Raw genomic sequence first — 13,853 nt, 5'->3', positions numbered from 1 at the left:
TGATTTGGTCTTATACTAAAGCAGTAAGTGCCTTTTAATTAATTTTTTAAAATAATATAATGAATTATGCATGCAATGTAAAAAAAGCTTATAGGATTTGAAAGCCAAAAGTCTGTGTTAAGTAAGACTCCTGCACATAGAACCCAAAACTGCAATTTCATGCTCATTTTTGTGTGAACTGTCCTGCACTTCCACTCTGGATTGCTTCTTCCTCCTCTGATCTTTGCACTGAGGCCAGTGCTTGCCTCGGCACAGCCTGGGCACACAAGCACTAGTTCAAACATAAGTGAGGAGATGCAGAAGCCTGAAGCTGGAGCAGGGAGAAATCCCCTTGACTGTGAAACCACACCTTGAGCCGTACAGAGCATTGGACCCCGTGACTTCTGCACAGAAAAAAATCCAAGCCAAACCAAAACACCACATTCCTTACGCAGTTTAGGTGTTCATGAATTTTTTACCTCATATTTAAAATTCAAACAACTACTCAAAAATATTAGCACACTATTCCTTTTGATAGGGTTCTTTCAGAGTAACACATCAGAAAAATATATTCTTAATTTCCTTGAGACTTTGTTGTAAACTCCATCTCCATAAGCATGAAATGCAGTGATACCTCAGACCACACTCATATAAAACGCATCTTCAGTTTGGCTTACAAGAAACTATTGCAGAAAGTTCATCTGTATTTGTGTATTCAGCTCTGAAACTGTCACTTTGTTGCAAAAAGATTTTTCTGAGTGAGTTCATTGTGAGCACATATTATAAAGCTGGTTGTTTGAAAGACATCCAGAAGACAAGGGGAATATATTTGCTTTACTGAGAAATAAATGTACCTAATAAAAAAGTTCCTGCCTTACCTTACTGATCCTGTAATGATAATTAGCACAAAGCACGCACAAGCATGTGCCAAACACTGATCATCACTGCACAAACCATTCCAGAGGGCTGGCAGTATTGGCAGGCTGCTGATGTGCACTGCTCTGCAGAATTAAAGACAAGCAATCAAATATGTTGCACAAATGTAATTGCTACTACAGCAGTCCTGGGTGTTATGGACAATGCCAATTCCTTGAGCTATGAGACCTCCTTGAACACATCCACTTTTGAAATATCTAGATGAAAGAGTTTTCAAAAGATTTGTTATCTTGGCCCACGTGAGCAGATGCTGATGCAAAGCAGTGATGATTGTTGTGAATGGATATTTTAATGTCCATGGAAGAGACTGCTGCAACAACTGGTTGTGGTTGAGGAGGAGGAGCAAAGGAGGGAGATGGGTCCATTCTTTGCAGTTTGTTCTACACTGTCTGCAAGGTTCCTGTAGGGCTACTAAGTTCCTGTAGATACATTTACAACTTTATTTTTACCTTCTTGATGTTTGCTACTCTCGTTCAGCCACAAAAGTTAAGAGGAGTATATACATCAGCTAAAGACATGTTCTGCTCTCAGTTGTGTTCTGCAAGTATAAATATATCAATGATACTATTCCATATATCCAGCACAAGAAATTCAAGAATGAAGCCATAGCACTCAATATTCAGTCACCATAATTCAAATACAACCACATATGAACTAAAGATACATTTTACAGAGGAAAATGCCTTCTATGAACAAGGCAAGCTGTTTCTGAAAAATATCAAATGTGTTAAAATCATTGACTTTTCTGCCCAAAGATGCCATTTTCTGCATGGTATTCACAGTCACAGAAAAAAATAACATTAATTCTCTTTGTCGTCTCTGGATTGCAGCCAACTTGAATTACATAATCTTTAGCTGAATAGGAGCTGGGGTACTTCTTTTCACAATGCCCTTCCACCACCCAGTGTATCGGAAGACCGTACACTGTGCTGCACTGAGGGACGTGGGCTTACAGGATATAAAAAACCAGAAGGAAGAAGCCTTAATGTCTGCTTCATTCAAAAACTGCGGCAACAGAAAACAGGTTTTATCACTCCTGCAGCCATGACAATTCCCCACAAGGCAAAAAAGAGATTCATTCCCAGAGAATCTTTCCACACCGAAGAAATCTCCACTCTCCTAGTTAAGGGACCTTATGGCTAAGGTGACAATTAGAAGGGATAAATCAGACCAGGATTTCCCACAATAAGGCACAGATCCGTAAGGCACATCCTCAAGACCCTTTGCCTTCAGTAGCACTCCAGCTGCTGGCAACAAAGAAAGTGAGCTTACTGCTATGAGCAGCCATTATTTGTCAAACCAGTTTAAGTCCCACAGGATATAAGGTGATAAATGGGTCTAATCAGCTGCATATATCCTACAAATACAACTTTTTTTTTTTTTTTTTTTTTAGGAAAAAAGAAAATGTTAAAAAGGTATAGTTGCTTTTTCCAATGAACACATATTGATATTTAATCAAGTATATAATTTCAGAAGAGGACCCCAATGGGCTTCCCCAGTACCATACTGGTACTGCATGGTACCAGTATGTATTGTATGTACCAGTACGGTAGTATTTAGAGAAAATGAAAATTTGCATCCTAGACCTGATCAAATTTGTTATCAATTTCCCAATCCCTCCTGTGCACAGATCATTCTTTGTATTTTAGTTATTTCTGTATATTCCATGTTTAATCCAAAGTGTGAATTTCTCTTTTCAGTGAAAATGAATTTTCTAATTATTTGAAATGCATTTGGTTTTGCTCAGCATTAAAATGCTACTGGCAAGAAAAGTCACAAGGAATGAGAGAAAAATTTAAATTTAATGTATGTAAACAATACTAAAATTGATATAATTGTTTAATGGCAATCAAAGTTGTAAAGATCATTACATAAACAAGTGAATGATACGTAAAAATGAAGAGTTGATATTTTCTATATTAAAACCACTCAAATTTAGCTGAATACACGCAAATCTATTAGCGATGGATTGAAGCCAATAAATCAACCAAAAGAAGCTGATCTTATGGAAGGTATTTCTTCTGAAAATGAGTTGTTTAAGGTACCATAATAAACACAAAAAGCCATTTCATGTCCACCACACCATGTATGTCCTATTTCTTGGCCGTCCTTCTACATCTTCTAATTCTTTGGTCTCGGTGGGTTTTTTTCTAACACACCTTACAGGAGCACACTTTAGATATCCAGGGATGTGGCTTCACGTCATCTGGAAAAGAAATGCATGATTTCTAAATGATTTACAATTTGAGGCTTAATGATGATTTTACAATATGAGGTAATAGCTGAGACCCTGTTACTAAAATACATGTTATTGTACAGTCTTTTTACAGAGTAACAAACTCTGTAATTTTTGTAATGGAATAAAAACTTTCAGCGCCCTCATATTAGCATTAAAAGGTCCAGATATCTACCTCCAGGAGACTGTTCACATTATAACTGATATACCACGGGAAGCAATATGCAGCCCGAAACAGCTCAAGACAACGTATGGCATTCCTCAAAATTCTTCTCCTGCACAGATTTCTGCTTCTTCCTTTCTTTTGTTTTAAAAAAAGCACTCCAGTGGATCAGCAGAAAGATAATTTATATTTTAAATTAATAGGGTTTTACCTTTTTCTGCAAAAGTAGTTGTCAAATTATATATATTTTCCCTTAGCAAAAATAATCCTACAATAGTTGTAAACAGAAGTAATATTATATTATACTTTAATCCTGTCAAGGCATTTTAGAATTCCACAGAAAAAAAATCAATGACCAAATTTTACCTTCATGATTTCTTTTAATTTGATGTACAGTAATATTTGCAACCTTAATTTTAAATATTACTTGCATTAGAAACACTGTCCAACCAGGTACCACCACACTTATCATGAGTATATGAACACTGAGAAAGCAGCACAAATTATTTTATTCCAGTCTAATGAATATTTTGTGATTTTATCATATTATCTATGACATTTCTGTCTATCTGTGTCATAGAGACGTACATATTTTCTTGATGACTATTAGGCAGTCTTCTGAGTTTACAGAAGTTTAATTTGCTATTAAAAAACCCCAAAACTTAAAGCAAACAGAAAAATCACAAATCAACCCAAAACACATGAGTCATGATTCTAGTAACCCAGAACACTGATAGGATGTGACACTACATCTACTGCAGTGAAATTAGGATGAATCCATCCATGCCTATGCTGGAAATTTCAGAACTTCTTTCTGCAATAATTCCTGGGCACTGACATTTTATATACAGTCCCTGGGCCATCAGTGCCTGTGACCAGTGGGCTGCCCCATCTTCTTCCTGCTTCATGCATCCTCACCAGCAACAGCCTCCAGCACCCCATTTACTGCCTCCTGCTTTTCACAAGGATGCAAACATAGAAAATAAGGACTTTCTAGGGTGCTTTGTACCTGGAAATTTAATGAATATTTACTTTTACATTCTGCCTGTGTTCTGATCAACATAGAAGTGACACGGAAGTGACACAATGCTGATTTTAATCTTCAGTGGATGGAACTTGGAGCTGGTAAGTGAATATTTGATGCAGTAATTATAACTTGCCTGATAACAAGATAGCCACACTTTTAGTGCTGTATTTTTAAGCACTGTATTTTTAAGCACTGTGTGACAAATAAGAATCTGCTGTTCTTCATACATTTTTATTTCTATTTGCTGCAGTTCTGCCTCTCACACACTGTATCTCAGGGGCAGTCAGAGACTTTTCCCATCTCTGTGCCAAGGTCTCTAAACAGGACAAGCAATTAAGCAAGACTGTGAAAACTGCTCACATTTTCCCTATTATCTGTTACGCACCCAGGGCACATGTCCTGAATAGTGAAAAATGGAAGAGAAAGAAAATTTATTATGTGCAATGGTTTTGGAATGAAGGGATTGGAAGAGATCATGAGCTGCAGAAGGGACTGGGCAGAGACTTAGGCAGAGACTGTCTGATACTTAAGGCCATAAGCATACAGGGGTTTTAGCATTTACGTGGTTTCTATACAAAATATGGAAAACACTGTACTTTCCATCTATACCTTCCAGTTCAATCTTGCATTAGTGAGGCTCAGTTTCCCTCTATTACCAAGTGAAGTAATAGTCTATTTCCTACTCTACTGCAATGTGCCTTTTGGGGAAAATAAGAGGGAAGAGGCATCTGCGTCTACATGGGTTCTTGTGACTTCAGCTCAAATCTATTCCTTTTTCCCACAGGACCTGCACTTGCAGAACCCTCCTTAGTGGGACTGCCCCACATATGAAAGCTAAGACATCTCAAGCTGTGTTTAGTCTTGCTACAGTCCTCTTGGATTTTGACTAACAAAATTCAGAGCATTTTCAATCTCCTTAGGAACCATTTCAAGCAACTCCCTCTGGACAAGGTGATCTGCATCCAGGGTTATAAATTTTCCACCACTGTTTGTATAAGAAAACTCAGGTGAATAGCTCAGACCTAGAAGTCTAACTAACACACTTTCAGCTTCTTTTTCAGATTCCTTAAACGTGGAAAATTTGTCTGGTGCCATGGAAAACTGCTGGGAGTATTTATTTAAACAAAGAAGCACTTTAAGGGATAGTGCATTCTTTATGGGAGATTGATATGATTAAAAGTCAAGTGCTACAGAAAACTGTTGCAATTTTTATCTGATTATTATGTTCAAGGCCAGAGCAGAGACAAGTTTGAAAAGCCAAGGCTTTGCATGTCAAACAGGAGTAGTCCTCAGCATGTGGGGGAAAATGGCAGTGATAAAGCTACTATTAGGCATCTGGGAGAGAAGCCCAGCATCTTCTCTGTGTGGGGTCTAAAACAGACATGAGCCACTATCACAGATAATGGCAGCCTGTAGCCACATGAAGGGAGAAACTAAAATCCATTTCATTTAGACAAGAAACTGCAGTCTGATATTTACCTGTGTCCATCACTTGTAAAAAGTGTTTACTGTGAATTATCCAAGAGAAAAGTGCAGGTTGAGGGGTTTCATTACCTATCTGAGAGTAGTTCAGATCACACATTAAACACAAGAAATCACAGGTAAATCCTGGATTGGTGTCTTGGGTAGTCAAATGGATTCCTGCTATTCATCTGAGTATCTGCCTCCTACAATTGCTGGAGGCCCACAGGCAGGGCAGCGAGAGCATGTGCAGACACAGAAAATGTGAAATTAAAACAAATAGAGTAAGTTTCATGTGATTTTAAAACAAAGATCACTTTGAAAATGAAGCTCATTCTAATGCCAAGGAAAGAGACTTCACCTTTCACCACCAAAAAACACAACGTATAGAAAGATGCATTAAAGGCTGCCCTACAGCCTTCCTGAATCTTGTAGAAGTTGAAATAAAAAATCCTTTCTAGGAATAGTAGGGATTCCTTCCAGGTATATTGTCATATTTTTACCTCTTCCTCATCAGAAGAAATTATACAATAAATATATCTCTTAACATCACTTTTGCACCTATGACAACATCTTGTAAGTGAAGCACAAGAGACCCTATATAGATTTATTAATAAAAACTTATAAATAAAGTAAGTTTGCCCAGACTTTAAATATGTGTGAGAGAGGTTCTTAAGTCACAGGGTTCACTGAACCAAATGCTGACCTCCCAAGCATTCTCAGGTTCCATGATTTGAAGCTAAAGCACCTGAGAAAATCATAGCCAACTGAATGTCATATTATTGTTTCAATGTTTGCTACTAAAAGTAAATGGTAACCTTTAAGTAAATGTATTGTGTTACCAAGTCTTTCCTTTCAAGCAAGCACTTCTGTCAGAAGTGTCTTAATTTCTTATCACAGAATTTCATCCGCACAAGGAGCAATAAATAATTCATGTTCCTAGCTCTTTGTTGTGTGTCCCTGAACTGCACAGAGCTGGAAGGCTGACAGCTGTGTCAGGACAAGCACCAAAGATCTGACATGACAAGTGACTAACAAGTTTCTTTCAGTCTATAGTGAAAGAAGACAATGGCATAAAGTGCAAAAACGAAATCCTGAAACAAAATGAAACTGTTTCTTTCTCTTTGCCTAAGTGTTTGCTATGAGCTTATTTCCGACCCATAACCTCTGGTCATTTTATAGTACTGCCCAACCCCCTTTACTCCTCACATTCGCCTGGCCATTTACGCCTGTCCACGGATCAATATGAGCAATTCTTGGAGAAATACGATGTCTCCATGACAACCAAGCCACAAATTCTCAGTGGAAAGCAGTGAGACCAGTAGTGAAATCTCCTGAGGTTTTCAGACCTATAAGACAAGATGTCTTAAAATGCAGGAACGGACAGAAACAAAAGCCAGAGTAATTCATTGTTTATTACTAGTTTAATGATGTCAGATGGACCGATTGGAACTCAGTTTTTAAGTTTGGATGCTTCATCAACATGTATTTTTGCCAGTCAATATTCACCTCCTGACAGGCTTTTATTCTTTCCATTTCTTCATAGTGATATGCAGAGTGCAGAATTGGATATGTTAGTTCCCATCCAAACAGGTACACTTTGCCAGAGAGAATTAATTTAAGGTTAAAATTAGTGTTAACTTTAAGATACATTAATTCCCCCCTGAACACTGTAGTGCCACCTTGCTTGAATCCTTTCTCACTTCAAAAGTGATCAAATCTTGGACAATCCATATTTTAGTCCATAATTGCCATTGAAGGGACTACAGATGGTTTCTGAAGGAAATACTAAACACCACAGACTGTCAAACCTGGCTCCTTTCTGAGTAGATTATCTACTTCTTTCTAAATCTCATGCTGGTTTGTGCTGGACAACATTGAGTTCAAGTCTATGTGGCTTTAAAATGAATAGAGATTTACAATTCATTGGTTTCAATTATTGTAACATATACTGGTGCTTATTTCTCTGGAAAAGATGAAAAGGGAATGTAGTTCAAATCAGGTATATGACAGTAGTTGAACTCCCAAGGAATCTTGGAAGAGTGGAGTGTGCTGAAATATAATCCCCCAGACATGGGTCCTATCCGGGTTCTGAGATGACTTAGGGGACCTGACATGGATTTCAGACTGCACCCTTTGACTGAAAATTAAATCTCAGCAGTGTTCCTTGGGGAAGGATCAGGGGACTGTTGGCAGCTGCCCCCTGTCAGCACAGGCTGCAAGATTTGGAAATCTCTTAACTAAGCTGACAGGCCGCAGAGACGATGAATCAAAAATATGATACACGGATCAGCACACAAAGATGCAGGAGGGTACAGAGAAACCAGATAAAGCAGGAAGGAAAATACCAAGTGAAGAAAGATGTTTAACTCTTTCACTAATGAGGACTATGTGCAGGTTATGTGAGTGGTGTGTATGGGTCAAGCTCACAGTTTGCTTAAAAGATCCTAGTATTTAGTCCCACAGAATGTTTTTAATCAGCTGTGACTCAATACAATTTATATTTAATTGTTTCCTTTTGGGATTCATTTAATAAATTTTGTAGATGTTCCATAACGAGAAAGATAATGAAACTACATGAAGATAAATCTTTCGGATACCAAAAAGGATGCACTTTATGGATGTTCCTGTATTTAGCTGAATCAATGTTAAGAGTCATTAAAATGAAATAATGATTGTGAGCTGATTTAAAGGAAAGAATCAAGCTATTTAATGCCACCAATTTGCTTTCCTCCAGAGATACGGTGTTTGAGTGTCTGCTGCTGCATTCAGCTGCAGTATATACAGTACTTCTAATTTTTCATAATCTCACGCTACCTTCAAAGGGTCAGACATTGTACATATATTAAGTAAGCAGTGTAGTCCAAAAGTAATTATAATGAACTAGTAGTGTCAGCTTTCTTTTTGGTCATAAAGCCTTTATCCTTTCTAAGACCTGAATTCCTGATGAAAGGATAACAGCTCCACACTGTGACCCCTGGAGGTGACCATTAATTTGACATTGCAGCTGCTAAAAAGGAAACAGCATTACAATGTGCTTTTTTTACAGACCCAAAAGCTGTGCCAGATTTATCACTTGATACTTGGTGGCTGTCTTTAAATGCCTCTCACCTGGACTCTCAGACTCTTCCAAGACACATCTGTCAGGCGTATCCTCCACATCCTGGAAGTTTGCCGAGTTGGAGCTCTTGTCATGCTTCAGCACACTGACTGGAACAATAAAGAATAAAAACACAGGGAGGGAGAAATGTAATGTATGCAGAAATCAACACTTCCTGGTTTTCTGCAGAGCCTTCAATGCTGAAGACATAATTTGTAAACACAAATAATAGATTGAAAAAAACCCCAGAAACACAAACTACTTATATACAACCACAGGACAGTTGAAAAATCTGTAGACAAGAATGTATGCAGGGTGAAGTTTGAGACATCAGCTTAAATTAGGTCCCTTGGAAGTAGAAAACCATTTTTTTCTTACAGAATCCTAAAATAATAAAACAATTTAGAAGTCATAGAAAAAAAAGCCTGTCTGTTTCACCAAAGAAACCGGTAAACAACATAAAAGATCAATTAGATGGTTTTGTAATTACTGGAGTCATTCAGCAGGGAGAGAAATGGTCTAGGTTTTAAGATGAAAATATGTTGTATACAACAAGCTAGAATGTATAAGGAAATTACTGATAACTCCAAAGCGCAGTGAAACCCAGACTGAGTAGCAGTTCAAAAACTACCAAATTTGGTTACATGCTTTACATAATTGCTAAAATCATTTTCATTTCAGAACATACAAATATTTTCAGGGAAACAATTACCTGTCTATATATGCATTTTTAATTCACCTGGATTTTGAAGAAATTCCATGTAACTTTTCCTGAGCAGAATATTTCCCCTGTCAAAGACCATTTCCCTCTCTTCTGCTTCATATCTCTACATGGAGCCACAAATACAGCTTGAAGATGAAGTACAATTATTAAGCAGTATATCACAGAATAGCACTGTAAAGACTAGATCTCGATTTCTCTGTCCTGTTAAAATTCTTAGCTGATCTTGTTCCCTAAGATAATAGCAGTGGCAAGAAAACACTTTTTTTTTTTTTTGTAATATCTAGAAAACTAAGCAAAGTTCCAAACTTCCGGGGGATGGGGATACCAACAACTACGCACAGCTCCTTGTTCTTCTGTCTTCTTTTCAAAAGAGGAAATTCCTTTCCTTATAAAATTTTGATGATTTTTTTTTTTTTTTTTAGACCAAATGAATATTTGCTGAAGGATTATGTAATTTAAACACCTATTTAAATTTTCCAAGATTATGAATGAATCAACAAGGCCTCAGGGCTGTATGCAGACATGAGGAGCTCAAAAGACACATATTCCACTTCAGTGCTCTGTGCTTGCCATGGGTTTGCAGCTATTGATCCCAGGTCACCAAAAGGTTCCATCACTCCTGACTCCTGCAGCTACACAGAGTCTGTTTGAAGCAATCAGGGCTTCAATACAATTGTGGAATTAGAACCCTGAAAATGTAATATTAAAACATAACAAATAATAAAATCTATGAGAGTGACACCCTGCATTTCACCTTAAAAGGTTTGCCTTGGATAACAACAAATCAGTACATAAAACCCTGCCCATATAAAGCAGGAAGTGTTGACGTAATAATCTGCATGGGGTCAGCTGACACTGAAGAAAAATTACAATAACAAATGTTCAGACATAAAAAAGCTATGATATGTAAAAGAAGAAATGTCTTTAAAGATATCTGTGCTTTTCTCTTTTTACAACATTTAAATAATTTTCAAATGCACTAAGTGAAGATTCCCCCTTCAAAAGAAAAATTGGAATATACAAGTATTCAGATTATATTTAAAACCAAAATAATTTTATGCCAAATTTAGAACACTTTTTTCCTAAAACAGTTCCTCATACAGTGCAGTCAGCTGCACTGTGCTGAGTGAAAGATTGAGTCATTGCAGGTGCATGAATTTAAAAGTCAGAACTACTCTGAAGTAGAACAATAGGAACATTTCCATCAGAGTACCCTGTGATGAAGAGAAAAAACAGAAAGTGCAGCTATGCCTTTGGAGAGAAAGCAAAAAATCACAAGACCTGTCTGTTTTGGTCTAATATTAGTGACCAAAAATTCAGAATCAGCCTTTCCAAACAAATTGCCTATTTTCACCCAGTCAAGAACTCTCATAGTGAACCAAAGAGGGAAGACACTTCCACAGCACCAGAATCAGTCCCAGGTAGGAGCTGGCAGAGAATTCCCCCGCTGGAAGTCTGTGCTGCAACTGCCTTGGCATGGGACTAACACAAACCTGCTCAAGTGCTCTGCTCCTTCCCAGGCCACATCAGCACAAGTCAGACAACTTCAACTGACCAGCTGGATTCTACAACACAGTCCTGAACAGGGTTCTTAGCAAAGTTACCTGATTCAGCTGAGAGGTAACTCAGAGCATAACAAAACCCAGCTAGAAGCAGGTCCATACACAGAGGAGGTATCTCACAAGGAAGGTGTGAAATGAACAAGAAAGAAACCAAGACAGGACAGCAAGATGCTTGGACAAAGCAGGATGATTTCCAGTTGATGTAACTGTGTAGATACTGCAGAGATTTGGGGAAATCTGGGAGAAGATGGAGTCATTAAAAGCCAAGAAAGACAAAAAAGAGAAGAAAAGGAATGACAGGCAGAGCTGATAGAGCTGAAAAATGCCAAAAAGCATGAAACACTTGCAGTAATAGCTGGTCACTAGGAACAGTTTAAAGGGAGTGGAAAGGGGTGGAAAGGGTTTTCATGGGAACAGAGACAGAATTCTGGACTTGTGCAAGAACAGCTGCCAAAGAAGGCAGTTCAGCAAGTGGGAGTGAAGGGAGGGAAGTGCTTGTTTCAGAAAACCAGGAGACAGGATGGGACAGGCTGGGATCAGGTCACTGGTGCAAGTAAGGGAAGTCTCCCTCAGCCTTGTCTCCTGCTCAGAAGTACACACACCACCCTAGACAAAACCAGGCAAATAAACTTCACAAGACCCTGGTTTATGAAGTTACATAATGAGTGCATGCAGTGAGCAAGAAAGGGACCAAGGCAGAGACCTTCAGATCTTTCCTAAAACATCACTTTATATGCTCAACTGGAAAAGAAAGGTTTCTTAAAAATATCGTAGAAGTACAAAGGGAATTGGAAAGTTAAAAATAAGGAAAGTACAGTCTGGCCCAAATAAAGAGTGAAAGTAAAAATGGCATTATGTAATCAAGGAAAAATATATAAAAAAAAATCTCAGTACTGACACCTTCTTTACTGCATGCTCTCTTAGGAGAATAGGATTTTATGTACAAATATCAATTGGAGAAGGAGTGTTCTGAATTGCTTATACAGAGGATGCTGATGGAATTTAAGTTATTTAAACATAAGCAGTGTCATCTTTATTCAGAAGACACTCTGTCCTACTTTGGGTTTAAATGGACCTTAAAATTACTTTTGCTTCCCTTTGAAAGGTAATCTCTGTAGTCAAAGTGACATAAATAGAGTATAAATGAGACCCAAATCTACGAGTCATAAACAAGTTAAAAAACATTTCTCATATTATAACTCCAATAACATTTTCTTTCTATTCAGTGCAGTGTTATTTCCACTGTGACATGGACAGTAGAGATTACCTTTGTTAGCATGGAAATAAGGTAAAAGGACGTATTTCATTGAAGCAAATGACCTTGAACTTAGCATATAAAGATGACATAAATCTTCACTGCACAGGATCAATCTTGAGAATTGTACTATTTTTTTCTGATGCAACTTAATGTGCTCTTAGGACTTGTTTACTGAACTTGATACCCATTCTCTTACATTATTGAAACAGAAAAAGTCATTAAAATAGATATGGGATTTAGAATAGTAAAGGAATGTCATAAGATCATAGTATTTAATGAAACATTTATGTATCTAGTTTCAAAATATTTCAAACAATTCCACACAATAGAAACAAATAATTTCCAAAAAGATACCACAGACTGGTGATCAGTCTTTAAAGAACAGTCTTTGAACAAACTGTTGAAGCTGTTCTTTGTGAACATAGCCTAATTACGAAATACAGCAATAACTCATCACGGTCATTTATTTCTATGTGTTTGGCTAAAACTCTGAGAACTATTGTTCCACTCTGGAAATACCCTACACTAAAGTCTAGAAAACATGCCCTGCATACCAGTTTTTAGAGGGCAGACACACTGGAGAAAGAAGTTTGCATACCTCAGGCAAATAAAACATTTAGCATTTTCTGATAAGATGCCTGTGTTATTGATAAGGTGGATTAGTAACTTAAAGACAGTCTGTCTGCAGGGAAAACAAGAACTTATTTGTCATTCAAAACAGCTGGATAGGGCAACAAAAATTATTTTTCACTCAAAGATGTTAGGCAAGAGAGGATACAGGTGATAAATATATTTAAGGTTCAATATGGAATAAAAAGCAACCTGAATCTAAATCAAACTGCATGAAAAAAAAAATAAATTTGTAAAGGGAAACAAAATGGTGATATTGTTTTATTTTTGTACATGGATAAAACAACTGTGCTGCAATGTCACTTCGGAGCTCCTTGGCTTCTACAGGCACTTACTGTATTATACCTAAGAAGCTTGATGGAGCAATAAATGCTTTGAGTACTATTTTAAAAGCACATTTCATAGATATCATAAAAATATAATGAAAAGTATAAGAACAGCCATATTTGCTGAGACTAAAAAATATCAGTGTAAGAGTCCAACAACCATAAAATAATACTTTACCAGAAATTTCTCCTTAAGTCCAATTTGAAACTCAAGGAATTACAAAGAATATTTTTCCCTTATAACTCAGAGTAGATTTCCGTTTCACAAATTTCAACTTTTCCTTAAATGTGGAATTTTTACACCCTTAACTTCCTAACTCACTTTGACATGGCAAACTCCATAGCTTATCATACAGGGAGTCACCTCATTTTGTTCATCTCCCTATTCCCTGTTGGCTTAATGTGCAACTTCTCGTTTGAGAAAAGGCACAGGTATGAGCCCAGCACATTC

General features: G+C 37.3%; 1 protein-coding gene across 1 annotated transcript in view; it reads right to left on the bottom strand.

The window, feature by feature from the left end:
• Nucleotides 1–2,910: 2,910 nt before the first annotated feature.
• The window catches only part of WDR72 (WD repeat domain 72), a 100,425-nt gene continuing 89,482 nt past the window's right edge, over nt 2,911–13,853 (bottom strand). The window contains exons 19-20 of the mRNA XM_040077266.2: nt 8,914–9,012; nt 2,911–3,121 (exon numbers count right to left, since the gene is read on the bottom strand). Of these exons, the coding sequence (XP_039933200.1) occupies nt 3,066–3,121; nt 8,914–9,012 (155 nt within the window). The 3' untranslated portion in view covers nt 2,911–3,065. The remainder of the gene's footprint in view (nt 3,122–8,913; nt 9,013–13,853) is intronic.

Source organism: Hirundo rustica, chromosome 13 (genome assembly GCF_015227805.2).
Source record: "Hirundo rustica isolate bHirRus1 chromosome 13, bHirRus1.pri.v3, whole genome shotgun sequence".
Classification (NCBI taxonomy): domain Eukaryota; kingdom Metazoa; phylum Chordata; class Aves; order Passeriformes; family Hirundinidae; genus Hirundo; species Hirundo rustica.
The sequence above is the reverse complement of the archived record's forward strand: the minus strand, read 5'-3'. Positions and strand labels throughout refer to the sequence as shown.